At 36.8% G+C, this 27,050-nt stretch overlaps 1 protein-coding gene across 5 annotated transcripts in view; it reads left to right on the plus strand.

The window, feature by feature from the left end:
• LOC134675567 (voltage-dependent calcium channel type D subunit alpha-1-like) overlaps window positions 1-27,050 on the plus strand; it is a 93,594-nt gene that overhangs the window by 58,540 nt on the left and 8,004 nt on the right. For 2 of the 5 annotated variants that reach the window (XM_063533844.1, XM_063533848.1), the window contains 25 exons: window positions 1,358-1,502; window positions 2,035-2,170; window positions 2,864-3,027; window positions 3,156-3,240; window positions 5,353-5,460; window positions 7,969-8,021; window positions 8,448-8,585; window positions 9,066-9,180; window positions 9,442-9,572; window positions 10,007-10,151; window positions 15,257-15,337; window positions 15,501-15,599; window positions 16,023-16,229; window positions 16,913-17,012; window positions 17,803-17,987; window positions 18,591-18,688; window positions 19,084-19,172; window positions 19,549-19,689; window positions 20,194-20,359; window positions 20,995-21,003; window positions 21,950-22,115; window positions 22,404-22,509; window positions 23,138-23,219; window positions 23,581-23,673; window positions 25,504-25,544. In XM_063533844.1, coding sequence (XP_063389914.1) covers window positions 1,358-1,502; window positions 2,035-2,170; window positions 2,864-3,027; window positions 3,156-3,240; window positions 5,353-5,460; window positions 7,969-8,021; window positions 8,448-8,585; window positions 9,066-9,180; window positions 9,442-9,572; window positions 10,007-10,151; window positions 15,257-15,337; window positions 15,501-15,599; window positions 16,023-16,229; window positions 16,913-17,012; window positions 17,803-17,987; window positions 18,591-18,688; window positions 19,084-19,172; window positions 19,549-19,689; window positions 20,194-20,359; window positions 20,995-21,003; window positions 21,950-22,115; window positions 22,404-22,509; window positions 23,138-23,219; window positions 23,581-23,673; window positions 25,504-25,544 — 2,883 coding nt within the window. Of the gene's footprint in view, window positions 1-1,357; window positions 1,503-2,034; window positions 2,171-2,863; window positions 3,028-3,155; window positions 3,241-5,352; window positions 5,461-6,306; window positions 6,415-7,968; window positions 8,022-8,447; window positions 8,586-9,065; window positions 9,181-9,441; window positions 9,573-10,006; window positions 10,152-15,256; window positions 15,338-15,500; window positions 15,600-16,022; window positions 16,230-16,912; window positions 17,013-17,802; window positions 17,988-18,590; window positions 18,689-19,083; window positions 19,173-19,548; window positions 19,690-20,193; window positions 20,360-20,994; window positions 21,004-21,949; window positions 22,116-22,403; window positions 22,510-23,137; window positions 23,220-23,580; window positions 23,674-25,503; window positions 25,545-27,050 lie in introns of all 5 variants that reach the window. The other 3 variants (XM_063533846.1, XR_010099770.1, XM_063533847.1) reach the window with 3 other exon arrangements.

Below are 27,050 nucleotides of genomic sequence, written 5' to 3' on the forward strand. Positions count from 1 at the left end.
ACTATCGGACACTATGCCTTCTTCCAACGCCATTAATAGCGAGACCAGCGCCTCCCAAAGCACCAGCTTGGGACGCGAGACATCTACTTGCCCTAATTTAAATAGCCCTACAACGTTAGGTACGTTAGAAGAAGTACGATAGAATAGCTGCCGCACTTTTGCTGTTAGCATCAGGCAGCAGGGTCAATGACCTTACTCTACTACACTGTAGCCCGGGCAATTACATAGATAACTTTAACGCTATTATTTTGTGTCCGAAATTCGGCTCTAAACCAGATAACGTGTCTTACCGACTGGACTCTTAGAAGCTCCGGAATAAAGTATAGACCCAGTATAAGTAGGTAGTCTGGGTACGTCACCTTGCGAGAATTACACAAAATGTTAGGGGACACTTCGCTTATTTCTTTCAGCCACAGTCTCATCCAAGCCGGCCTCGACTACGATTGCTTTTGATCCACGATGTACTTAATAACTAAATTGGCTGGAAAGCTATTCACTTAGCGATATTTTCGCTTATGTTAATTGGGAACATGACTCGCCGAGATTCTGCGGATCGGATGCGATTTCGAATGAGAATTCTCTTAAACCAGTTTCGAACCTGAGATTACAATTTCAATTCTCAATTTCCTGTAATTCACATTATAACGAGTCACTGTGATTTCATGGGTTGCAATATGGTGTATACATATTTATTCGTTCTCTGAGTTCTATGACAGTAGGTGTAGCCCTATCGCTTGCGCGCCCGCTAACTCGCCACCAGGAGATAATAAACAGGTCTCAATGAAGATATCCGATGTGGAGTACGGAACACATAATATAAAAATTTTACCTTCCAATAAAATTGTTATTATGTTTCCTATCCACATCGGATATCTGAGTAATGCCTTCCTGGCAGGCTACTAGGCTACTTTTATGCCGACGGTACTTCTCCTCAACAATGACATGGCGGTGGCGAGTGGCGGGAAGCGAGCAACGGTTCGCAGGAAGTGGAAGCGGAACTACGTCACGGCGTGGGGCGGAGCGACTACATAGACGCTAGCGGCATCATTGGTCAACGATCGCGTTACTCTCTCAATGAAGATATCCGATGTGGATAGGAAACATAATAACAATTTTATTGGAAGGTAAAATTTTTATATTACCTATGACTTATAAAGTGACATTCCATTTCCAACTGCAGCTGCAATACTGTTCATTTTACTATGGAAATTGACAATGACAGCGACGCGTTTCCATAGTAAAATGAACAGTATTGCAGCTGCAGTTGGAAATGGAATGTCACTCTTAATAATTATGTCCAACAAAAGGTATCCGATTGCTCACTCGCCACGTACTTTTAATGTTGCTTTCTGGACAGGGGATATAAAGAAAGAGCCGTCACCACTAAAACGTCAACCAACGGTGTCCGCCCGCCCTCGCCGCCTCTCCGAAGTGGAAGTTAAGGACGAAGAGAAACCCATCCCCGACGGCACTAGCTTCTTCATCTTTTCCAAGACCAACCCGTAAGTTGTTGTGCGGATGCAAAAAACTTATTTTAAGCCATTAATTCTGAAAAAGTTTAGATGCCACTTAACCTTTCATAGGGCACACTTATATATTCATCATCATCATCATCATATTAAGTACATGGCAAAAGTAAACATAATATTTTTTTTTTGCAAGAGTTTTAGTACTTGATGGAGGCGATGATGCTTGAATCGTGTATTTTTGGTAACGGAATGAAAATAAAAAACTTGGGACAATTTTTAATCCTACCAGTATCGAAATACCTCATGAATTTGTGATTCTGAGTAGACATCAAAAATCTTAAATCTAAAAAAGAGTACAGATTTAAACAAAATTCCCAAAGTGCCTACTTACTGAAGTCTACAGATGTTATATAAGGATAATATAGCATCTGTAGACTTCTTTAATGGGAAAGTATTAGCTATTAAGCTTATGATTACGGGACGGATGAAGTAAACCTAATTGTTGGTATATTGAAAGGTTGTCTTTACTGATAATTTTGCTAAATATTAAATGTTTATCCAACAGCTTCAGAGTGATGTGCTTCAACATCCAGAACAACTCTGTGTTCAAAAACATCATCCTGGTTTGCATCCTGATCTCCTCACTGATGTTAGCTTTGGAAGAACCAGTGCCAAAACTAGAGAATAAACCCACAGCAGAAGTGAGTTCCTTCGCTTTACGAACCCGAAGGGCGACATCATCATTCGCTTAGTCCCATTACTTGGCATCCCAGCATGTTCTTTTCCTCCATATTACTCTGTCGTTCATCAACTTATCAGTCATCATTCACCTGGTTTCTTTTAATATCATCTCTCACACGATTTATCAACCTTTCCTTGGTTTTCCTTTCCTTTTCCATCCCTCCTTATTCATTCGAGGTCACCACACATTGTGCAATTTTACATGCTACCATTTTGAGTCATCCCTCCGCATCATATACCCGAACCATACTACGCTTTCGGGTCTGTGACAGTTAGTATAATGCTCTATCTTTGCTAAGTTAACTTTAGAGTAAAAATAGTATTTTGAAAATAAGAAACACAACTTTAAATTTAACCGGTACTACTTGAGCTCCAGTATGTCCGAATATTTAAAATATTTTATTGCATAAGTATGTTAAAGTCTACTCATTTAAATCTTTCGCGTTTTGAACACATATCAACACAATCATAATTAGGCCGTGACCATGACCAGTGAAACCTGTGTCGAAACGTCAGTAAATTAAAGGTAATAATAAAAATTCGCGATAGACCAGGTTGTAGATGTGATAATGTTAAACACTTTACGCTCAATGCTCCATCTTGACAATCCTACTACTTCTACCAACTCATGACTCATGTTTATTACTTTTCAGGCTTTAAAGAAGGTGGACTTTTTCTTCACGGCCGTATTCACCTTGGAACTTTGCTTGAAGTTGATCACCTATGGGTTCCTGTTCCATAAGGACGCTTTCTGCAGATCAGCATTTAACCTCCTTGACCTGTTGGTGGTTGTTGTGTCCTTAGTATCCATTGTTGGGTAAGTTTGTTTGTATTGTTTTGCTAATTCTTCTAACTCACCTTTATTGATTGTATACTACAATTACAATTAGGTTTATCAATTATCGTTAATTTGCTAGGTATTAAACTGAACATTTTTTCTTACAGATCTCAATTCGGCTTTATAAAGATATTAAGAGTATTCAGGGTGTTAAGGCCACTGAGAGCTATCAACAGAGCCAAAGGCTTAAAGGTCAGTTGTTTTTATTAGTTATTTTATAATTCTCTATATTATATAAGTATTCGTCTTTTACAGTGCAAGTTTCCAAAAAGTTTTATTAGTTCTCGATAGAAAATTTTCACAGGAAACAAAATAAAATCATTTTGGAAATGGAGAATTTTTAGTCCTTTACGCAAATATGAGAAGTTCTTGAAATTTTAAATGGAAATTTCTCATTTTTGGAAACTGTCCGACGGTACATTAGTAGTTCTGAAGAACGATGCTCCTCAATACGGGAAGCGGTTATCTTAAATCATTTGTCATTTCAATTAAATCTATATTTTTTGTTAAACGATTAGGTTAATAAATTTTTAGTAGTTATTAATATTTTTAAAATCTGTATTTTTCTATATTTCTCATCATCGTTTAGTCAACAGCTGTTCCCGTGTTGAAAAAGATGGTAGTGAGATGAAATTGTGACAATTCAAGTTAAAGAATCCGTTACTAAAAAATATAGAGATAAATTATTATTTGGAGTACAGTCAGCAGCAGAAGTTGCTAAGCGGGCTAGGTGTTCAAAATGATCTTGACGCGACTAATAAGAGCGTGTCAAGGTAATTTTGAACACCTCGCCCGCTTAGCAACTTCTGCTGCTGACTGTACCTTTAATACAAAGTGTATTTTTAAGCTTTTTTATTAAGCTTAGAATAAATTTAAAAGTGGAATAATTACTGTCTTGTGTGAGACTTAAACTCACGGCCTCTGGATAGATACTCCAGTGCTCTGCCATCTGAGCCACCAAAATCAATTTTTAAATTTACCTATTCTGAGCTTAATAAACAGTATCAATTATCGTTCGCAGACGTTTCTGTTTGTTAAAAATTTGTTAATGATTTTTATGTTAAGAGATCAGGACAAAGGGATTTTATATAACGTGTATTGGGGTAAATTAGAAAACGGGGTAACTTTAAAAATAACTATTATCTACTAAACTATTAGCACTTTCTACTGTAGAAACAGTAAGATAGGTGCCTTCTTGGTAAACATTGCAGTGGTGTGGGTGTTGGTCAAAGTATGAAAAGCTTCTAGAGTTTTTAGATATCAGTGATTTTCAAAATTACCTCGTTTCTGAAGTTATCCCAATGCACTTTATACAGTGAAACCTGGTTAATTGGCACCTGGATAAATGGAAAACCTCAATAATTGCAACCAAAAGTCCGGTCCCGGTCCCTAGAGACCAAAAGGCCTCTATAATTGAAATTTTGGAACCTCTATAATTGCAATCTAGGTTTTTGTGCTTTTCGTAATTTTGCCTCTGTAATTGACCACATCGCAACTTAAGACCTCTATAATTGACACTGTGCTAAAAAAATCCGTTATTTTTGCTCTTGTTTTTACCTCTATTATTGAAACGAGTCTTACTTCTTACCTCTGTAATTGAAATAATGTAGTTGTAGACAGCATAAACAATATTTTAATAGCAATTATCATTTTATTTATATCTCCATCCAGAATTCAATTTATTTATTGGGTATCTATAAACAGCCTGTAGTAGGTGAAATAGTTTTGATCAATAAAAAACAAAGTATGTTTTTTACATTCTAATAAAACTTTCTTCTACAATTCAAGGGATTTTTTTTAAACCTAAATGATAAGAAAAGAAAGTGGTAATTAATGTAGTGTAAAAGTGCAAGTATAGACAGAAGCAATATATAGACCAGAAACACAAAATGTAAGCGTGTAAATCTACTTTAAATGTTTATTTGCACCTCCATAAAAGAAATCTGTCAGAACGCAACCTCTATTAATGAAAACCTCTATAATTGACACAACGATTTTTTGAACCTCGTTAATTGGCACGACCTGCTTAAATGAAAAACCTGGTTAATTGACAAAAACTGGCCGGTCCCTTGAGATTGCAATTATCCAGGTTCCACTGTACGTGGAATTTTATGTCAGATATCTGTTATTGACTTTATAATTTTATTTTGTGAAAACCTTACTTTGATATTTCTTTGTGTAGATATGATTTTTAGTGACAATCGACTTAATCCCTTGGCCCTACAAAATTTTTACGTTTCAAAATTTTTGACCAAAATTTCTGACACACGATATATGTATTTTTTAATTTGTTTAAATTTCTAGCACGTAGTTCAATGCGTGATCGTTGCCATTAAAACCATCGGCAACATTTTGTTGGTGACAAATCTTCTACAGTTCATGTTTGCCGTCATGGGCGTGCAAATGTTCAAGGTAGGGTAAAATGGTAATGGTTAAATTGTATTCACAAAAATATAATAAAAAACGCTAAATTTTTACGACACCTTTGGGTCCCTACAGACACTAATAAAAATTATTTATGTAATCAATTTACTGCCCCTCAAAAATACGTTTTTTTACACACAATCACCTGATTTCGTTTTTTATGTGTGAGGCTTTAATCGTGCCATTTTGGAAATTAGAATACTAACATTTCTTTTTGCTTCGCGTGTGAGTCCAAAAAATTCGCTAACATAAAAAGCATGCCATATTCTTTTCATTTTTTTCCATCAGCCCAAAGGTGTTGCGTGTATTTTTGATTGGAATTTAAGATTTTTTTGGACTCAAAACGAGCTTTTGTGTTTTTTTTTGCCCAAACCGCCCTACCTTGACATTTACGCTCATTTACTAGGAGAAAGGTACTTGGTTTAACTAAGTGTTTTTGGTCTTTTTTAAAGCTTACAAGTCAGATCAGGACGCTGGCAAGTTAAAAAAATAAATAAATAAACGAATGTTTTTTTTCGAAACCAAGGACTAACGTGAGCCGTGTATGTAACATTTTGAAATATTTTTGAATTAATCTGTTTTTGATTTTTTTTTTACCCAAATGTCAACACCACGACTACACATTGGATCACACGCTGACAATGTTATTAAAAACCCTGTGATTTTGGTAAATTTTATGTTGAATGTACTAATACCTACTCAAACTATACCTATACTCTTTAAATGTGTCAATTTCTTGAATTTTTATTGTCGAATGTGGCCCGTTTTTGTTTTGTATGTTGTTTGTTGCACATTTTTGTTAAATGCATCTTGTATTGCGTTATGTCTGTGTAGTACGTAGTAAAATGTGTGATAGCTTCCATTAGATCTATTGGGAATATTTTTTTAATAAATCACATATTACAGTTTATGTTTGCCGTTGTAGGAATTCAGTTGTTTAAGGTAACATTTAACTTTTATCTTCAATTACAAAAAATATTTATCGTTAGAAAGTTTGAACTTGCTCTATAAGTTCAGTAGGCATTTTAGTACTTGGTTAGATGTATTATAATTAATATAATTATGATAACAAATGGCATGGGACCTTTCAACTACGAAGGCATTCGAAAGAGTTGGGTACGTGAGGTTATTTTGTAGTACAGTAGAATCCGTTTATAATGACATCGAAGGGAACTGACAAACACGTCATACTAAGCGGATGTCATATAAAACATACTTGTACAACTTCTTATTTTTGTTATGTTTTCCAAATTAATCCCAAATTCCTTTGTGAGAAATGAGTTTTATTAAACTTGTAACAAATATCAACTTGTTAAAACTAAAATACCTTACACGCTACGAACACACCAAACGTCCTCGCAGGGAAAGATGTGGTGACGGAAACCAGCAAATGTGTCAGTTTAACCGGACATAATTTCATGGAAATAGGATTTTTAGGTCATAGTAAGCGGTTTGTCACTATAAGCGAAGTCATCTTATCCGAATTTATCACAAATAATTTTATATGAAAACCAAACTTCGCACAATAATTACGTCATAGTAAGCGGTTGGTCAGTATAAGCGGAGTCATAATAAACGGATTCTACTTTTTGATAAAGATGAGAAGCAGATATTTGGTATGATAAATGATAACGCTTGAAAACTTTATAATTTATAATCAACGATACAGTATTGGTATATAATATAGTTAAACCAAGATAATTCTGCAACGATTTTGATAGCACACGCAGTGCAAGTGTTATTTTATACGTTTAATAGAAGTAAAATAACACTTGCACTGCGTGTACTATCAAAATCGTTGCAGACTTATCTAACTCTGCAGATTCGCGTCACGTCGCCGACAAAGTACCTACAGACCTTTTTGCAGAATGCCTTCAACCGGGTAGTAAAGTGCCTATAAATTAAAAAAAAATGTAGTAAGTGTTGTTACTGTCGTGTTTGGTTTATAGAAACGAGATCATGTGACTTTATTATTACAAATTACTTTTTGATTAAAGACAAAGATGAAATACAAAGAAGTACATACTCAGATCGTATTATAATCAAATCAGAAGTAAGTACCTAACGAAAAGGAAACTTGTTTCACCATTTATGAGAAGCAAAGCTGATATGATATTAAAAAGTAATTTTTAAGTAATGTGTAATTTATTTTAAGGCCCCAGTACACAATGGGCCATCGCAGGCCACTCCAAGGGACGCAGCCTTGCGGTAGAATGAGATAGCAATATCACTTGCTCCCTCTAACGCATAAATGCGTCCCTTGGAGTGGCCGGCAATGGCCCATTGTGTACTGGGGCCTTTAAGTTTTTAGTTTTGCTTGTGTATATAGCAAGGTGCATAAAACAAAGACATTTTAACGATACGAGTATATTTATATGGAACTGTTTGAATTTCTTTGTATTAAATCTTTGTATTTTTCAATAAAGCATGTGCATATACATATTTTTATTTAAAGCCAATATATTCCAAACTTTTAATTTTATTGTATTATTTCAGGGGAAATTCTTCTTTTGTACCGATACCACAAAACTGACAGAGACCGAATGTCAGTAAGTATTGATCCATTTAAGTTTAACGTTTTTTGACTTCATTATTACATTCAACAAGTTAATAATATAATTTTGAGCAAACTAAGTAGATAGTTTATGATATTTATATACATGACAGAAATGAGAGAAATATAATTAATGCTATTTATGTAACTAAAATAACTATATTACTATTAGCAATTCAAAATACAAATAAAATAAAAAATACCAATTATAAAATGCTTGAATTTTAATTATCTTGCATAACACGCATAAATTATACTCATTTGATAAATATTATCTTTAGTATCAAACAGTCGAGAAAATAGAAATGAAATGAACAAATAGGATGAATCGATGACTGTACCATATTGTAAAAAAAGGAAGAACTTCCTTCAATTGGCATCCTTAAAAAATTTATAATAGATTATTTACTGAAAATTTTAGGGGCACATATATTATATATAAAAATAACGAGCCTGAGAGGATGGAACGAACATGGAAGGAATATAAGTGGAACTTTGATGATGTCCTGAGCGGGATGCTCACTCTATTCACCGTATCTACATTTGAAGGATGGCCAGGGTAAGAAATAATTTTAGGCATTCGGCCTTTCTAAAGCAATTGACTGCGATGATCACAGAAATCCCATTTCGATATGAAAACACTAAGATCTACATACTACATACCTGATATTGCCTTAAGTAAAAGACTAAAGGTAGTATCTTGTACGTCCTCATATTTCCGCTATCGAACATGAGCAATCATTTATAAATAAAACCAAGTTTTCTAAAAATACTCGGAGTGCCGCAGGGTTCTATTCTAAGCCCATTTATATTCTTGGTCAATGTAATAACTAATAAATGATTAACCTTGTACGTATGTAGTACCATTTGCTGATGACATCAAATAATCAAATCAAAGTGTCCTTGTAAGAAGGCAGTAGATAAAGTTACTTTTATCTAAGAGTCCCACGCCCAGGACGTTAACCTTGACTTAGGGTTAACCTTAAATGTCCTTCCTGGACGTATCAGGGTCCCTGATACGCTTACACGATTTTTCCAGTTTACTGTCAGTTTCAATGGACTCGCATACAGAGGACCAGGGCCCTATAGAGAATTCGAGACCGTTGGTTGCGTTCTTCTACATTAGCTACATCATTGTCATCGCTTTCTTCATGGTGAGTAATTTTAAGATTTGCCACTTTAATATAGTCGTTTTAAACGTCAAACTTCTATGAAATTATGATGTATAAATGACACTTGCGTTGCGTGGGCTATCCGGATCCGCTGCAGACTTTTATTGGTGCGACTATAGAAACTTAGGCATTATACAAAAGGTACAAAGTGGATTTTGGAATATGTATTAGTTTAAATGAACTTGCAGAGACGACAAGATTGACGTGATAACGACGATAACGATAACACTATTTTAATTCCAGGTGAATATCTTCGTCGGTTTTGTCATAGTGACGTTCCAGAAAGAAGGAGAGCAAGAGTTTAAGGATTCACAATTGGAAAAGAATCAAAGAAATTGTTTGGAGTTTGCGTTAAAAGCAAAGCCAAGTCGGAGGTAAGAAATATGTAATTTTATTTCATTTAAGTTGTAAACGATAATGTGGATGTTATCGCATAAAAATACTTTTTTAACCATTGCCATTTTGAAAGTGATATTTATGGCCTTATTTCCTGCTGAAAAGCAGGATAAAATAAGAGCCCAATGAGTCAAGGTCGTATCAAAACCGGTTCAAAATCAGAAATTCTTCTTTCCATCCTGTTACATGCTGGGGTATGGGGCTCGAATCTTTTTCTTCCACTGACTCCGGTCCTGGGCAGCTTGGGTAGCCTCCTCCCACTACATCCCCAATACACTCAGCTCTTGCTCCACAGAACGGCGCCAAGTAGATTTACGGCGACCATGTTCCCGTTTGCCGGGCATCTTATCCAAAACCATAACTTGTTATTTTAAAATCGAACTCATGGTCCGTCGTCTTATTTTTTGTGCAGATACATTCCAAAGCATCGTATACAGTACAAAACGTGGTGGTTCGTGACGTCAGAGCCGTTTGAGTACTTCATATTCACATTCATCGTGATCAACACGCTGGCCCTCATGATGAAGTTCCATGACGCTAAACCTTGGTATCAAACGGTAAATAATGCAATACGAAATATAGTTTGTGTTTCTGACTGTTTCTGACCAGGCCCCGTAGACAACATGCAAATCGCTATCGCTCCGTCCGTAGCGATCGAAACGCAACTGTCACTGTCGCACTAATATGGAAGTGATAGAGAGACACTAAGCGTTTCGTTGTCGAAGCGATAGCGATTGTCACCTTGGCGAGGCCGGCATCGGCAGGCCCCGTAGACAACATGTAAATCGCTATCGCTCCGTAGCGAACGAAACGCTACTGCCACTGTCGCACTATGTAATATGGAAGAGCGATAGAGAGACATAAAGCGATTCGATAGCGAAGCGCAAACGATTGTCACCTTGGCTAGGCCGCCAGGGGGCCTAGAAAAGATGACAAATATACATTGACAAACGCCGATTGAAAAGAAAAAATGTATTGTGATGACAGATGCAACGAAAAGTCACGAGACAATTTCCATACATTATTTAGTGAAATCATCATCATCTCATGGCTCCTCTACACGATGGGCCAACGCCGGCCACTCCAAGGGACGCATTTATGCGTTAGAGGGAGTAAGTGATATTGCAGTCTCATTCTACCGCATGGCTGCGTCCCTTGGAGTGGCCGGCGTTGGCCCATCGTGTAGAGGAGCCCTCAGCGTTAAGACGTCCACTGCTGAACATAGGCCTCCCCCTTTGGAGGGTGTATGCCATAATTGCCACGCTTGGCATTATTTAGTAGGGTGGAGCGTCGTTGTATGGAAAAAAATAAAAATTTGATTATCAATGTGGAACCGGTTCCAAAAGTTGCAGTTTGTCATGTAGATTATAGTGATTATATCAAGTTTCAAAATCAACACTACTTTTAGCCCTCTACTCAGCCGCTAAAGAAATTAATAAAGGTAAATTTTCATCATTTATTAAAATATACTATTTCACTAATATGTGTACATTTTATTGAAATTATATAATACTTAATAAGCGTATAATAAGTTATTACCAAAATTTTAGTGAATTTTTCAATATTTATGCAATAATATAATTTCTAAATTTCATATTAAACAGCAATTTCATGCAAAACAAGGAAAATGCTACAGTGTAAAAAAAATATATGAGTTATTTTTTTTTTAGACATTCTTATGTCAAAGTAACGATGTTATTGATTACGAAAAGTATCATTTTACTGCAAAGAAAAGGTTACTTATATGTTTAAACAAGCGTCAAATTTCGCCCTCCGGCGTCGCTTACGCCCTTTTTGGGTCATGTTCACGCGTATGTTAGGCATATACAGGGTGAAATTTAAATCACTGGCCATATTCATTCCCGGCACTAGGTTACACTTAAGGAATCTATTTAGCGAAAAAAAAGAGTAAATTTTTTTTTAATTTTCATTTTTTAATTTTTAAATATTTTCCACGAGTCGTGGTCACCCTATTACCACAAATGTAAACAAACCTAATAGTAGGTTTTAATAACAACATCAGCAAAACCCTTATCTGACCTTCAATAAACCTTATAATCGTTGCAATAGGGTCCACCTAGTTAGTGTTGGCTATGGTAGGCAGGTTTATCAATTTCGAGGGTAGTCTAAACTAAACCATTCCGCGCTAGCGGTAAACATAACGGTAAGCATAAATGATTAGTCACTCGTCACTCGCCAACCTTAAAATAATAATCGCGCGCGTACTAAGGTTTAAAAAAATGATTTCGAACCGGGAATATTACGAAGTGGTACGGTGTTATTTATTAAGTGGTGAGTGTTTACGTGGTGCACAAAGATTATACGAAATGAAATCAGTTCCACGCCTTCGCAGACAAGGATTGAATCCAAGAGTACCATCTCGTGGGACTTTCGTTAGTTGCGTAAGTTGATTGAATTTTTTAAATACGCCTGAATGCAAAGATTCCTGACCTAGTTTTTACTCATCGTTTTTAAGCCACGGACGTTTTGTTAATAATCATTAGTCAGAATGTCAGAAATAACATTTTAGATTAAAAATGGGTTGACTTTGTATTTTGACGGTTCTAAGCCCGTTAAAGTATGAAGGAAGAATTAGCAACTTATGTAGGTAAGCGTCTTCTTATCTCGCTGCAATAGGGTTCATAATTGGTGACGCGATTGCAAACAGCGGGAGGGGCGGGGTGTCAATGACCTTAACTGATAAGAGAGAATCGGGTGTGGGTAGTTGTCGGTTCACCATAACGTACGAGGTTTTTGGGACAACTTGATGATGAGTTATTTCGAAAAAAAAGTACTGAGCGGTATTAAAAGAAAAAACACGTGTTTAATATTTTTTCGAGTTCTTTCGGGTGTTTCAATTTGGCCAGTGAATTAAATTTCACCCTGTATATACTTATATTAGTATTATTTTTATTATCTTATCGTGTTCAAAATAGTTTTCACGATTCTGTAATGGGTTGTAAACTCCAATTTGTGCACAATATCCGGGTTAAAGGGCATTTTCCATAAAACCCCTATTTTCGTGGTTTTACCGTGTCATAAAAATATACGTTATAAACAAAAATAAGTATAGGAATTGAGTATATCTGTAAAAAAAAGATGTTATTTAATGAATAAAACTTGTTTTTAAAAAAATAAGCATAAATTAAATTTATTAAAAATATACATATATTGCTATATATAATCGAAGAGTAGAGGGCTAAAAGTATATACCAATATTTTTTTAATTATTTTTCCCTTAAATAATAAAAAATTAGACATCCTTTTAGACGGGTTCCATTGCGATATTCAAGAATTTTGGATTTCGCTCCACCCTATTATTTAGTGAAATAATGTATGGAAATTGTCACGTGAAAACGGTCTACCAGACCGGTCGGTCAGACTGTTTTCTATAAACGATAATGACATGGGCTAGGTCGTATGAGCCTTATTTATTGTAAATTGGGTTGAATAAACTTTTCTACATTTCTCATAAAGTGACAACTGTTAAAATTATCCAATGAACTTTTGTTCATATCCATACTTCCATACTGTGATATTATAAAGGCGAAAGCGTGTCTGTCTGTCTGTCTGTCTGTTACCTCTTCACGCTTAAGCCGCTGAACCGATTTAATTGAAATTTGGTATTGAGATAGTTTGAGTCCTATGTCTTTACATAGGATTATACTCGTAGTAGGAGATCCCACATATGGTCGATCTTCACAAATCTGTCTGACGGATGAATCTATGAAAATATGAAAGAAAATCCCACCAAAAACATTCTGTAAAAAACTAGCCAAGTCTCGATGGAGCTGCTTGTTTATCTCTAAAAAGTAATGAAATCTAGACAAAGTCGTGCCAAGTCTAAGGTTCCTTACTGCGATTTCTTTATTATTATAGTTAATGTTGTGTGACTTGGCCGTTGAAGGGTACACAAGGGTACAAAACCAGGTGCTCCATGACACCATTGCACCAATCTGTCGCCAGAACCGCTACCCATTGACGATGGAAAATTGCCACTTGGAAAACGTTGATTCAATAACCAGTCAATTGTAGGCTTGATAAAGCTGCGTATTTCAATAATACTTATGTATGGGCGAGCCTGAAACAAACACTTCTTTTTGGTGCAATGGCAGATTGGTGCAATGGTGTCATGGAGCACCTGGTTTTGTACCCTTGTGTACCCTTCAACGGCCAAGTCACACAACATTAACTATAATAATAAAGAAATCGCAGTAAGGAACCTTAGACTTGGCACGACTTTGTCTAGATTTCATTACTTTTTAGAGATAAACAAGCAGCTCCATCGAGACTTGGCTAGTTTTTTACAGAATGTTTTTGGTGGGATTTCACTTCTTTTTGTAGAAACGTGGGCATATTGATTTATTTTATTAGATTTTCTTATTTAACACATTTTTTTTCTTTTTAGGAGTAGTTTTTTTATTATTACAAATCTTTCTTTTCTTTTTTTCCGCTTCTGATTCTTGTACAGTAGCAACAGTTTTTCGTATTGCCCATTCATTAAATCTAATAATTAAATAATAATCAGTAATCCGTCACTAATCATCATATAATGACTTGGCAATCGCACACAATGCTTTACTCGTACCGTACTCGTAAATATGTGTAAATGCTCAAACTGCAATTAGCGCTAGCGTTATGTTCAATTAGAATTATTTTTAATAGGTGACGATGATCCTTTTGTCATTATGCAACCGTGCGATGGCCAAGTCATTATACGTATTACAAATTAAAGATATCTTATTGATACGGTTTTAACACCCCCTGGCACTGATTAAAATAACCGACTTGGTTTCACATTACATCTTAAAACTTTTTTGTAGTAAAAGCGTTGCGAGACTTGCACCTTTTTACATGTAATGTTTTTGATGGGATCTCATCTCTTTTTGTAGGCAGTCCTTCTTTTCGGGTACTCATACCCATACTATGTATACACATATCATAACTAAACATATCTTCATTCATACTCACATCGTACATCGTAGTGTACCTTTACTTTACTTTACCTACTATTTGTAGGAACTGCAACAGTAACTTTGTAATATCATATATTTATATGGGATTACAAACTTACTTATGCAGTTCTTAGATCTTTAAAACGTGACTGATATTGCAATATTTTTAGGTTTTCCCATTATGTGGCCATTAAACCCTAACTCTGTACCAAATTTCAGCTCTCTGAGTTTATGGGAAGTACTAGTTCTATTCTGATGATCAATTGATCATGAGTGAGTTTCATAAATGCGAAACTTTGCTTTCGCTTAACTTCGGAACTAAATGACCTACAGACTTGAAATTTTGGATTTTAAGTATGTGATTATAGCTTACTGGATGACCAAAATTTCTGCGTTCTGGTCTTATCCAGAGGTTCTCAAATAGGGGCCTGAAAATGCGGCGAAATGGTTCCAGTAAAGGATGGTACGGCAGTGTTTGCTTCGCGCTCGACTTGGCGGGGGCACTGCCGTGCCCCCCGATATGTTCCGAACATAAATAAATAGGGTTGCCTAAAGAAATATGGTCAAGGCTATTTTTTATAAATTTTTGAAAAAAGTTTTTTCGGCAAATTTCACCGATTTGTCTGACGAACGAAATAAGTTTCAATGGAATCAGACTTGCCAAAGTCTGTTTATTGCAATTAATATTCTGTATATTTTTCTTTCAGCTCCTCGATTATTTAAACATGATTTTAACAACTGTGTTTACATTGGAGTTTGTTTTCAAACTAGCTGCTTTTAAATTTAAAGTAAGTTTGCATGGTCGATAAATAATTTTATATAATGCTTTTAGAATTACTTAATACATATTTAGAGCCCGTTGCTTGTGGAAAGAGTTCAGTCAGCGATAAAAGCGTGTATCAGAAATGTAATTTTTGGAATAACTTATTTTAAAATTTAATCTTTTTTTAGAACTATTTTGGTGACGCGTGGAACACATTCGACTTCATCATTGTCGTTGGCAGTATCATTGACATTGTTGTGACGCAGGTCAATGAAATGGATCCCACTGTGAGTACAATCTCTCTCTAAAGATGATGAACCATAAAACACTTATATTATTAGATTATTACCTCAGATTTCTTTAACATATAGTTTGGATTAATTTCGTTCTGATGTTAAAGTCCATGAGAAATTAAATAAATTATATGTTGATAACCATGACCAGAGAGTTGAAGATCGAGGTAGGATCGAAAAATTAAAAGTAAAACTGTGATAAAAAAGCCTAACCTTAGAGAGCAGCGGGGCAGGCTGGCTCAAGCTGCTGGGAGGCAGGGGCGCTGAGAGGAACCTATCTGCAGCTGCAGCAAAATAACTATCTGCTCCGCTCCTTCTGCATCTGATCTGACCCTTGATCCAGCCACTCTAAGCTGTTGGTCGAGACTTTTTGCTATGAGACCGTTCTCTGAAACGACTGTCTATTTTTTTTTTCAGATGACACCCGATAAAAGCAAAGGTTCTGTGCTTAAGTACGTGGCGTTCTTCCGATTGTTCCGAGCCATGAGGTTGATAAAACTGCTCTCTAGAGGGGAAAGGATCCGCACGCTCCTGTGGACCTTCATCAAATCTTTCCAAGCCCTGCCTTACGTATTCCTACTTATCGTGCTACTGTTCTTCATCTATGCTGTAGTGGGAATGCAGGTTGGTGTCCCCCCTTATTCATAAAACTTCCCATACAACCATTTCGGTCGGCGTTTGGCCACGTGTCGACACATTTTCTGTCGACACCATTTTTTCCTGTCACAATTGTGGTCACAGTGTGGTGAAAAATCTATTATTAAAGCAATCGGGTAACGAAAAGTCTCAGAACAGACGATAAAATTCGAGGGTTTGGAGGTCAAACCCGATAAATCCAAATATTTTATCATTAAAATAAGAATTCTACGCATGTCACATATAGGTAGTTCTAATTTCAAAAATCCTTTTTACTCGACTTATCGGGTTTGACCACGCACCGGGTCCATATTGGGTAGCATAATAATTGATTGTCCTAATGTAATGTTACGCATAAAACTCATTTCGCATAATTGTTATTGTGCTGGAAATATTAACATTTCTGAAAAATTATAACACAAACCTAACCTAACCTACCCTATTCTATACAACCTATGCAAAATATTTTGGAAAATACTTCCTGTTTCAGCTGGAGAAAAAATATGCGAAAAGAGATTTATGCGTGGCATTGCATTATGACAATCAATTATTATGCGATGAGATAGGATCCCCCACGCACCCCTATTCTCATAAATATATAAAAATGTATTTTCTTTAAAAAATGCTCTTTTATTTTACAATTGTATGAATATGCGTTATTTCTATTTCAGCTATTTGGAAAGATAGACGTGGACGATGAAATCATAACTGAACACAATAATTTCCAAACATTTGGTTCTGCATTGATGGCACTGTTCAGATCTGCGACAGGTAAGAAAATTCACTTGCTTAATACAATGCTGACCCCCGCCAATAACAAGCTCGATACACGTTACATCTTGTTACCAAGTCATCCTCAGGATCTCCATACAGGACTTGAAACAATGATAAATTCTGATTTAGACTAATATGGGCTCTTGCCCATATATACGGTCTCATTGGAAGATCAGCGCTGGAACATGCTGAGATGAGGCCATTTCGAGGCACTTTAATGTTTCTATGCTTATTTTTATATTAAATTTGCCTCGGTTGTACTTACGAATAAAGATAATTATCTCTTCTTCTTCTTCTTTCCCCTGCCCTTATCCCACGCACACACTTAATAAAAATAACCATATTCTATTCTATGTATAACTACTTAATAAATTAACGATGTAAGAATGTGAACGACTTACGAAGGTGACAATTTATGAATCGGTATTGTGTCAAGAAGGTACAACTGTAGACAAAGTCAGCCTGAGCCCACCAAATTTTGCGCCAGTATCTATTGGGGGCTATGGTGGCTACCTGGAGGCAGTTTTTGACATTCTTGAGTCATATGGCTAAATCACAGAATAACTAATAGTACTGCTAAATGGACCCGGGTATGTCCTTAAACTACGTCCAAGACCACCGGTGGACGGGCAGCAGCGTCCCTCAAATTCGGTGTACTCGACTGCGATCGCCAACCCGCCTGCCAAGCGTGGCGATTATGGCATACACCCCCCAAAGACGTCTTATGGCTGAGATGATGACTGCTAAATTGAAGAATAAAATAAACATTCTCATTATTATTCTCCAGGTGAAGCATGGCAGGAAATCATGATGGCGCTATCCCGGAACAACAAGGAGCGTCCGAACGAACCGGCCAAGTGCTACAACCCGAACAACGAGAACTTGACGAAGATAGACCCGGACGGAACCGGCTGCGGCAGCTGGCTCGTTTTCCCCTACTTCATATCCTTTTCACTCCTCTGCACCTTCTTGGTGAGACTTTTGGGCCAAAAGGCCGACCGCGAACCACGTTCGACGTATTGCCTCACTGTTACACTTACGTACGAATTTAGAAGAGCGACAGAGAGGTAACACGTCCAACGTGGTTCGCGGTAGGCCCTCAGGCCCCACTGGTGCGTTGCGTTGCGGCGCGTCATCGCAACACATTTCATGTGTGAATTACACTAGTCTTTTTGGTTGTATACTTCAATGACACTAATTTTACTGTACGTACACTGGCGTTCAAGTGCATGGATATGTTTCAACCGTAATATTAAGGCATTACGGTCGACATCTATCCATGCACTTCTGAACGCTACTGCAGATTCAAATAAGACCTCGTTATGTGCGTTAGTCGATATCATCTTTCGATACAATCGCGATTTTCGTTGAGCCAAATAGCTACCTAGTGGTTTACACTACCTTACGATTTTAGTGATATTATTAATGCTGCAGTAAATGAAACAGCAATGATTATGCTGAATCCATATCATTTGTTCGTACATGTTTTGTGATCGTCACGAATAAAAATCTTTTATCTTTATCTATCTTTATTTATTTGAATAAAAACATCATTCATTCATTTGTTTGTTTCAGATCATCAACTTGTTCGTAGCTGTTATTATGGATAACTTTGACTATTTGACCAGAGACTGGTCGATCCTGGGACCGCATCACCTTGATGAGTTTGTTAGGTAATGGTTTTACTAATTTACTTACATACTTTTGTGGCGCAGCTACCCGAAGTGGATCTCGGCCTCCGACACCAAAGACCGCCATGCTTCTTTGTCCAAGCCGTTTCTGTCCAGTCGTCGGCGCTGAGTTCGCTAAGGTCCCTTGCACTTCGTCTCTTCAGCGGTACCTAGGGCGTCCAGACGGTCTTCGGCGAGATACCTGTACCAAATAAGGCCCGCTTCTTAAGGTTGCTAAAATTGCATTCATACTTTCACAAGAGTTCAAATTTTGTACCTTAATGCAAAAAGAGACAAGCCTTCAAATTCCGTGACTAAAAGCTCTGCTGAGTTTGGAGCTGTGATGTTCTGTGTAAGATTGTTCCCCAAATATTTACATAAATTTCGAAACATTTCAGATTATGGAGCGAATACGACCCAGATGCAAAGGGGAGGATCAAGCATTTGGACGTTGTCCAATTACTCAGGAAAATAAATCCACCTCTAGGTAAAAAAAATGCATAAAATTAAGTTCCCTAACAAAAATGTACTACAGTTCAACCTCGACTACCCGGATCAATTGGGACCGAGGACTAGCTTTTTGGACGAGATTAAACAAAAACAACACCTTTTAAATAAAAACAGTACAATATATCATAATTTGATGTAGATACTACGTCGAAATAAAAACACCTGGAAAAAGTCGAATGTTTTTAGCGTATTTTTTTATTTTCGTCAACGGCTGCGTTCGGGTATTTGACGGTTCGGATGATCGAGCTTCTACTGTATACAATTGTCACTTTTATTGAGGCAGTCCCACGCTTCACAGTTCCACTTACAAATGTACTATTAGCTTGGTCTGACGATACATATTTTTTCCCCAGGCTTCGGTAAGCTATGTCCCCACCGGACGGCTTGCAAGCGTCTCGTCTCGATGAATATGCCCCTGAATTCGGACGGGACGGTCAACTTTAATGCAACCTTGTTTGCGGTGGTGAGGACACAGCTGGGGATCAAGACAGTCGGTAATCATCTAGGAAATACAAAGTTACAGATGTAAAAGTTACGAAATGTTTCCAAAAAGTTGGAAGAGTTCTTTGAAATTTCAGGATAATTTCACGCGAAACAAGGGAAACTATTCTTAAAAGTTTTTTTGGAAGGAAGAGGAAAATTTCGATTCCCATACAAAAGTATGACGTTTCCAAAATTTCTCCATGTAGAAAATTTACAATTATGGATACTTTTTGACCTATCAGTACAACTTTTTTTGTAATTTATTTCTTTTTAGAATTAATAAAATTATCTTGGATGCTTTACTGAGTAATAATCATTACCTGAGATAAGTGTATCCAAAATTTTCATAAAAATACGGTTTCAACAATAGTAGTTGTATTGTGGCTAAACTAAATACTTTCGCCTATATTGTGTATCCGAGTATTTTGGCAGAATTTCTTTTCTTTTAACCTTTCTATTTGCTCGATTAAAATAAATAAATTGTATTAGTTACATCTTTTCCAATATCTTAATAGGCATCATTGACGACTGCAACACGGAGCTGAGAGCCATCATCAAGAAGGTGTGGAAACGCACTTCCAACAAGGTTCTTGACCAGGTCGTCCCACCCCCTGGTGACCCCAACGAGATCACCGTTGGAAAATTCTACGCTACATTCCTCATACAAGACTACTTTAGGAGGTAACTTTTTACTTATTTTTATTGTAACGTCTTCAGATATTCAAATATTGCCATTCCGCGTTCGGTCTTTATTATCAACTAATGAGCGTCCATTGTTTTTGATCATCACTGTGTCTGTCACTATGTTGTTCTGTAGTGCACAATTATCTTCCATCGTATTTTCACGGAAACGTACTAACGTGTCTTGCTATTTCAGTCAGTCTCAGTACAAAAATTACTGGCATTGAGTGAACTATCATGATAAATACGAACATTACCGTGAAAATACGATGGAAAACAATTATGCGCTACATCGATACATCTGTACATATGCAATAAATGTCATAATTTTATCTGTTATATTCTTTTTGTATTCAAATTTCTCAAATTACTCAATAAATACTCCAATTTGCTGCAAAATCATTGTGGCAGTTTAGAAATTTGGGCCATCAATTTGAATGTTTACTTATTTATTTATTATATTCTAGTCGTCGTGTAGTAGTCGAGTAGGTAGTAAGCTTCCTATGCACTCTGTTAGAGAGAGTAACTGTTGTTCGCTATGTATGTAGATAGAACTGTAAATTTTTTGTAGATTTTAGAGTCAATGTTCTTAATTTTCATCTTCATTACATTAATACACAATTTTTATTTTATAGGAACCATGCGTAAGTCTGTTCAGTACTAAGCAACTATATCGAAGACCGATACGCTGTAATTTTCGCTTACCCTTGGCATCTTTTGAGTTTTTTTGCCAACGAGTGTCGTTTGATCTTTTGCTCTCCCCTTTTTGCCAATTTTAGGGTTGATTTGCAATCAGATGTTTTCATTGATTTATTTTGCACTATAGTAAATACGAGTGTGTTAGTTGCTACTTCATGAGATGCTGAAGCAATTATACATGTTATATTTACTTTTCTTATATAGTTTTATTTTACATTAAACATGGTATAGAAAAAAATCGGCATCCCATGTTGTTTTTTTTATAGTTTTAGTTTGGGTCCATCGAAGCCCTTTTATTTCATTATAGTCAACTTAAAGCATGTTAACTTTTCAGCTAGTTATTAAGAAGCATATTTTCTCAGTGTTATCTTTTTGTTGTTTACAATCACTTGCTTTTAAATTTGCACAACTTTTGATTACACATTTTGTATTTTCTTTGTTTTTGAGTGTTTTGTTGAGTTCAAGTTTTGTGCGTTCCAAATTCTGCATGTTTCGACTTGCTTACTTTATTGTTTGTTTTTTGAAAATTATGCATTTGATTGTAAATACTCGACACAGAGAAGACATGTTCACAATCATTTATATAAACTATTTATACCAATTTACAAACTTAAATTGTTTTCCTAATTATATCTACAGTAAAGTACCTATTTTTTTACTAACCAACATAATCATTAATCAATATAGATTTTTTTATTAAATCAAATGTAACATCATTATTAACATTAACAACATTAACATATCAACAATTTAAATATTTCAAAAGACGAACCTCGACATCGTCAACTTTTGCGTTTTTGAGTCCCAATTCTTCATCTATATTAACATTACCTCTCTCACCTACGAGTACCACCAGTACCTGTCAATAATCTCATCTCTTTCCAACCAAAGGTTTAGGAAAAGGAAGGAGCAAGCGGCGGCGGAGTCTGTCCAGACAAATCAGATGACGCTGCAGGCTGGTCTGCGGACCCTGCACGAAGCTGGGCCGGAGCTGAAGAGGGCCATATCAGGGAATTTGGATGAGCTGGTGGCTGAGGCTGTTGAGCCTACTCATCGGGTGCGTTCTTAATTTAAAATTATTTAATATCTCGGAGCCGAGCTTTGCTCGGAAAACATATAAAAACATAAAATTCGGGGTTTCCCAGAGATCTTTTCGAGTGTTGGCACCATACATTTGGCCTACTCTCTAGTCTAGTAGATGGCGCTTTTTTTTAACATTTAACAAATTTAACACATGTCAGTCAGCAGAGGACGCTGGTTCGATTTCAGCCCTGAGCATTGGAGACCTATTTTTTAATTTCTTTTGGTTTGTAATTAATTACTTAATTTGTTTTTTTTTATACAGCGAACCCATCCGCTATTCGGCGTGCTTCAAAGCTTCAGAGGCTCCAGACACAGACGGGTCGAGATGCACAAACCGCCGGAAAGGACACCAAAGACTGTTACACTTAGTAAGTCAACTTTTAACGTCAGCAAGAGTCTCGCGCACCCACTGCCATAAGGCCGCTCCCATACAATCCAAGATACGCTCTAATTTTAAACGACATGCTTAAGTTAAATGAAACTTGGTGTAACATTAACGTAATACTCGTATATTATTATAATTTATTTGTCGCTTTTCGGTGAAGGAAACATCGTGAGGAAACCGGATTAATCCCAATAAGGCCTAGTTTACCCTCTGGGTTGGAAGGTCAGATGGCAGTCGCTTTCGTAAAAACTAGTGCCTACGTCAAATCATAGGACTAGTTGTCAAGCGGACCTCAGGCTCTCATGAGCCGTGGCGAAATGCCGGGATAACGCGAGGAAGACGATTATTATTATTTATATATGTATGGTACTAGTAGTTCTTTTTGCTAAACATTCAAAGAAAACAGAGCAAATACAAGTTTTATATTTACAATTTAGTTGTCCCGTCGGGCATGACCTTAATAATGTGTGTTTTAATCATCAATATCACCGGAACCTGAATCTTATGTTTTAAAAACTGTATTTATCATCATAAAATAATATCCCACCATTGGGAAATAATCTTTTTTTCTGTCACTTCCGGTCTACAAAGCAACTTTTTTTTTTCTCTAGATCTTCAACAAAAACAAGACTTGGGCTCAATGATGAGACGAGAGTTCGGAATGGATGGCCGAATACCCGAAGAAGACACATCGTAAGTATTAAAAGGGTATTTGACAATTTTTAGTGTTCCGTACAAAACTTTGTTTTCGGAACACTTATGGGATCACTTCGGTCTTGCAAATCAGTTATTTATGAATGGTATCAATCGATCAGGTTTGTTTTGAGGATCAAATGTCTGTATGGGACCCACCAGATGACTATTTGACAGTTAGACCAAAAAAGTCTGCAGCGATTTTGATAGCCCACGCAGCGCAACTGTTTTTTAGACGGCATAATTTAATAGAAGTTTGACGTTTAAGCTAACACTTGAACTGCGTGGGCTATCAAAATTGCTGCAGACTTTTATTGGTCTAACTCATTGTTTTTTGAAGAAAAAAACTCTATTTTTTTAGAAAATACGACGATCATCACGCGAGCGACGAAGAGATCGCGATGGAGCCGCTACTCCGTGGAAAAGATTCTGAGAAGATATTCCACGCTATAGAGTAAGTTATTCTTATTATTTATTCATTATTTCATTTAAAAGATATCAGGGGCCGTAGACAAGATGTCGATCGTTTATCGTTAAGGATGACTGATGGTAGACCGGCCCGGGCCAAGGCATCCAACATATAATTTTCCTTGACGGCTGATCGGTGGTGCTTTCCATAGAAAACGAAGCGCTGGAAGCTCCGGCCCGGCCCCGGCCCGGCCCCGGTCCGGTCTAGCGTGAGTCATTCTTTAAACACATGCGAACGAAATGTCACGTATCCTCACCATGAGTTTTACGCGGCTTTTGATGCTATAATAGCGACTTGTCAATTCAAACGCAGTGCATCTCGCTTGCACCAATGTCAGTACGAGGGAGATGCATTGTGAGTTTACGACGTTGTCACTACTATGTCAGTGTCAAACTCGTGGTAAGGATACAGATGTACAGTCGCCATCAGATACATCGGAGCGGCCAAGGTGTTCACAATATCTAAACCCGCACTCTAACGCCTTGACTTGACAATAGAGGCGTGTTCAGATATTTGTGAGCGCCTTGACCGCTCCGATATATCTGATGGTGATGGCGACTGTGTGCTGAATATTTTTATTTTGAAGTATTCTTAGATTGGTCAAGTGTTATATTAACCTAAGCGAAATAATGTAGTAAACTTTGTTGCTATTGTCACGTTTTAAATATTAGTAGTGCTTTACTGTATGTAATTTAGGTATCTCATTTTTGTTTCGTTATTTCATTGAAAGTCCGTCTAATCTAACTCTGCAACAAATTTGCGGGGACTAAGTGTGGAAGTGGCACTATAAACGTCATACTTTCATGCGAATTTAAGGAATAAGGTAAAGGCGCTGTAAGCCTACCTCCTAACGCCAAGCCATACAAAAAAATCCTAAATTTGCCACTGAAATTTGAATCTACAGTGTAGGAAATAGAGTTGATTTTGCGTTGTTTGAAAATTGAACGAAACAATGCAAAAGTGACTCCAGGCTTCATGCATTTTACCACAGATACTAAAATCTGTTTATTTTAGAGTCACTAGAGCCTGGCCGCCGTCATACAATCGACGTTATGCTTTCATTTATGTTACATTCTGAAATAAACATGAAATTTGACATTAGGGGTCATCTATTAATTACATCACACGTAGGGTTTGCACGACGGATCCGAAATGTATGGGAAGATCCGCGGATCCGGATCCAGATAATTTCATACATTTCGGATCCGGATTGCAAACCCTAATCACACGAATATGAAGACTTTTTTTCCCAAGGACCCCCTCCTTCTAAGTCAGACTTGGTCATATTTGGTTAACCCCTACCCTGGTGTGACGTCACTTATTTGGTAATTTTGTTTTCAATGAAACCAACAATTTAAATTAGTTTTTTTACTTACAGGACATAACAATGAATTTGTCTCAAATATTTAATTTTGTTAGAAATTTGTAACACGAAGACGATTAGGAATAAAAATACATCCATAAAACGATTATCATTGCAAACACTAAATAAACTATTAACAGCGAGCAAAAATATCAAAACCATTTTCGGTTACAGATGTAAGTATAGTTAAAGTGACGTCACAAAGTTTGTGAGTCCCCCTTCCCCTTGTCACAAAATGTCATATTTACTTGACCCCCCCTATTGTACGTGTGATGTAATTATTTGATGACCCCTGACCGGTTAACCCCGGGTTAGTCGGATGGTGCCAGTGGCGCTTAATATTTTCATTTTATTAGTTAATTGTTGTCATTTAAATGTTGTTGTATTGAAATTATCTCAATCATGGCACATTAAAATCAAGCAAACAGTTAAGAAAAGATGAATGTTCGCAGAAAAACATCGAATGATTTAATGCAGACGATGAGAGGCCGACGTAAGTCCATTTTAGTGTGTTGTGATTCAATAAATATCCATATTTATGTAAATTATGTATTATCAGCCTCAGTTACCGACAAAAACTCACGAATATAACACTTTAAACTCTCGCGTTTTGTACACATATTTAATTACGCAAACGGGTCTGCCGCGATATAATTTCATTGTTTTTACCTTTAATTCCGACGTTTCAGCTGAGTTGCACCAGCTGTGGTCACGGAAAGACTGACATCCCAATAAATGTCAACGGAGATATTAATAACACCACTAAACTACCCGAAATTAGTTTATAAAAACTAACTCACTGAAACGTCGGAATTAAAGGTAAAAACAATGAAATTATATCGCGGCAGACCCGTTTGTGTAATTAAATATGTGTAAAATTCACGAATGATTATATTAGCGGAAATCTCAAAGGTTGGCAACGCATAAGTGGCTCCTATTAGGCGACTCGTCTGCACGTTTGCTACCTATTACCTACATAAAAAACGTATTTAACTGATTTGCAAGACCGAAGTGATCCCATAAGTGTTCCGTAAACAAAGTTTTGTACACTAAAAACAGGGCAAGTGCGAGTCGGACTCGCGCACGAAGGGTTCCGTACCATAATGCAAAAAAAAAAACAAAAAAAAAGCAAAAAAAAAACGGTCACCCATCCAAGTACTGACCACTCCCGACGTTGCTTAACTTTGGTCAAAAATCACGTTTGTTGTATGGGAGCCCCATTTAAATCTTTATTTTATTCTGTTTTTAGTATTTGTTGTTATAGCGGCAACAGAAATACATCATCTGTGAAAATTTCAACTGTCTAGCTATCACGGTTCGTGAGATACAGCCTGGTGACAGACGGACAGACGGACGGACGGACGGACGGACGGACGGACAGCGAAGTCTTAGTAATAGGGTCCCGTTTTACCCTTTGGGTACGGAACCCTAAAAAAACTGGAGGCAAAAATGTACTGAGAGCTTCGTCTACCTATATTGTACGAGTATACCACAATACCGTCGTTTCTTATGCAAGCCTTGAACTCCACAAGGGTGTCACCTACGTGTAAACTACATTGAAACGACTTACATATTTGTGACGTTATCTATGAAAAGGGACCTTATTGTCGATGGCACTTACGCCATTATTAATTGACTGTCTTAAATACAGTGAAACCTGGTTAAGTGGGACCTGGATAAGTGAGAAACCTCTATAGCTGGGACTCATGGTGCGGTCCCGACACTTTAGCACTGAATTACCTCTGTTACTGAGAAAAAACGAACCTCTATAACTGGGATTCGTTGTTGTGATTTTATAGTCACATTTACCTCTATAATTGAGACAGAGTGTATTTTACCTCTTTTACTGAGACTATATTTATAAGATTACATTTTCCTAATTGTTTTTTTAGAATTTTATAGAGAATTGACTTCTGTATCTGAGATAACGTCACTCTATGACCTCTCTAACTTGAACTTCATTGAACAATTTCCGTATTCTTACTAACTCTTAAAGTCT

The sequence above is a fragment of the Cydia fagiglandana genome, chromosome 22 (genome assembly GCF_963556715.1).
Source record: "Cydia fagiglandana chromosome 22, ilCydFagi1.1, whole genome shotgun sequence".
Taxonomy (NCBI): domain Eukaryota; kingdom Metazoa; phylum Arthropoda; class Insecta; order Lepidoptera; family Tortricidae; genus Cydia; species Cydia fagiglandana.